The following is a 1,423-nucleotide window of genomic DNA, read 5'->3' as shown; positions in this document are numbered from 1 at the left end:
TATTCAGTTTTCCCATTTCCCTAATTATCTCATAAATGTCTTTCTTTTCTCACATGATTTGTTCAAATCAGTATCCAGACAAGGTCTGTACATTGAATTTGGTTGTTTGGGTCTTAAATCTCTTTTAATTTGTAAGTTTTCCCCCTATTTTTTTCATTAAACTTCATTTGTTGAAGAAATCAATGTAACCTGTATTATTCCCCTCCTACACATTCTTCTGTTATGTGATTTTTTTATTAGTTGTCACTCCCAGGTTTATATCACTGAAAATGTGATATGTGGGCCTTCAATGTCTTAAAATTATATTGTTGATAAAATTATGAGACAGTTTGGGACCTAAAACTTAGCACTGAAGCCTCTCTTTAGACTAACATAATTGTATTAATCAACTCTTAGGATATTATTTTGAGATCCAAACCTGGGAGGAGGCTAAAAAGTCCTCTAGGTATTGTAGGGATTCCCAGGTTTATTACCACATCATTTCAAGGTACCTGGGCATAGTCTTTGAGTTAAAACTCAACCTATCGAGGTAATCCTTATTAATCTCTCTCTGTAGCCAGATGATTTACGTTAGCTGAACTGTTCTTTCACTTAGAATAATAATGATACTAAACTCTCATGTAGAGCTTTTAATGTTGAAAAATATCTTTATATACCAAATAAATACTTCAAGCACAAAAATCTTAATTTTCCATTCAGTTAAGTGCTTAGGTTCTCTGGAAACTAAGTTAACCTTTAAGTAGGACCAACAATTAATCAGGCTAATTATTCCCTCTGAGGTATATTGATGATCAACTTTCAGTTCTTTATTTGCATAGTGAAATAAATACTTTTTTGAAAAAAGGGAACATTAAACAATGTGAATAGTAAAAATGGTATTCTTAAATAATTATTATACTAAAGTTAGCTATCAGTCTTTCAGGACATGTTTCACTCTTTTTGTTTAAACTGATATTTAGTGAGATATCTTCTTTCCCAATAGGTATCATTTAAAGGATGTGATTGTTGGAAAAATTTACTTCTTATTAGTAAGAATAAAAATACAACATATGGAGTTACAACTGATCAAAAAAGAGATCACAGGAATTGGTAAGTTGAAAAGAGTATTTGAATTAAAATTCTTTGTTTTAGTTGAAATCACAAAATATCATTTAAACTGGCAGTAAGTTACTCAATGATTTTTTAAAAATTAATTTTTGAATAGGTAATAAATTTACATGGTTTAAAAATAAAGTGTAGGCCAGGCGCGGTGGCTCACGCCTGTAAGCCTAGCACTCTGGGAGGCCGAGGTGGGCGGATCGTTTTAGCTCAGGAGTTCGAGACCAGCCTGAGCAAGAGCGAGAGCCTGTCTGTACCAAAAATAGAAAGAAATTAATCAGACAACTAAAAATATATAGAAAAAAATTAGCCGGGCATGGTGGCG

At 32.3% G+C, this 1,423-nt stretch overlaps 1 protein-coding gene across 1 annotated transcript in view; it reads left to right on the top strand.

Annotated features, from left to right (window-relative positions):
- VPS26A (vacuolar protein sorting 26 homolog A (S. pombe)) overlaps nt 1-1,423 on the top strand; it is a 45,492-nt gene that overhangs the window by 33,843 nt on the left and 10,226 nt on the right. The window contains exon 6 of the mRNA XM_012658934.1: nt 983-1,089. Within this exon, the coding sequence (XP_012514388.1) occupies nt 983-1,089 (107 nt within the window). The remainder of the gene's footprint in view (nt 1-982; nt 1,090-1,423) is intronic.

Source organism: Propithecus coquereli, unplaced genomic scaffold (assembly GCF_000956105.1).
Source record: "Propithecus coquereli isolate 6110/MARCELLA unplaced genomic scaffold, Pcoq_1.0 Scaffold117, whole genome shotgun sequence".
Lineage (NCBI taxonomy): Eukaryota > Metazoa > Chordata > Mammalia > Primates > Indriidae > Propithecus > Propithecus coquereli.
This window is presented reverse-complemented; position numbering and strand designations above follow the sequence as displayed.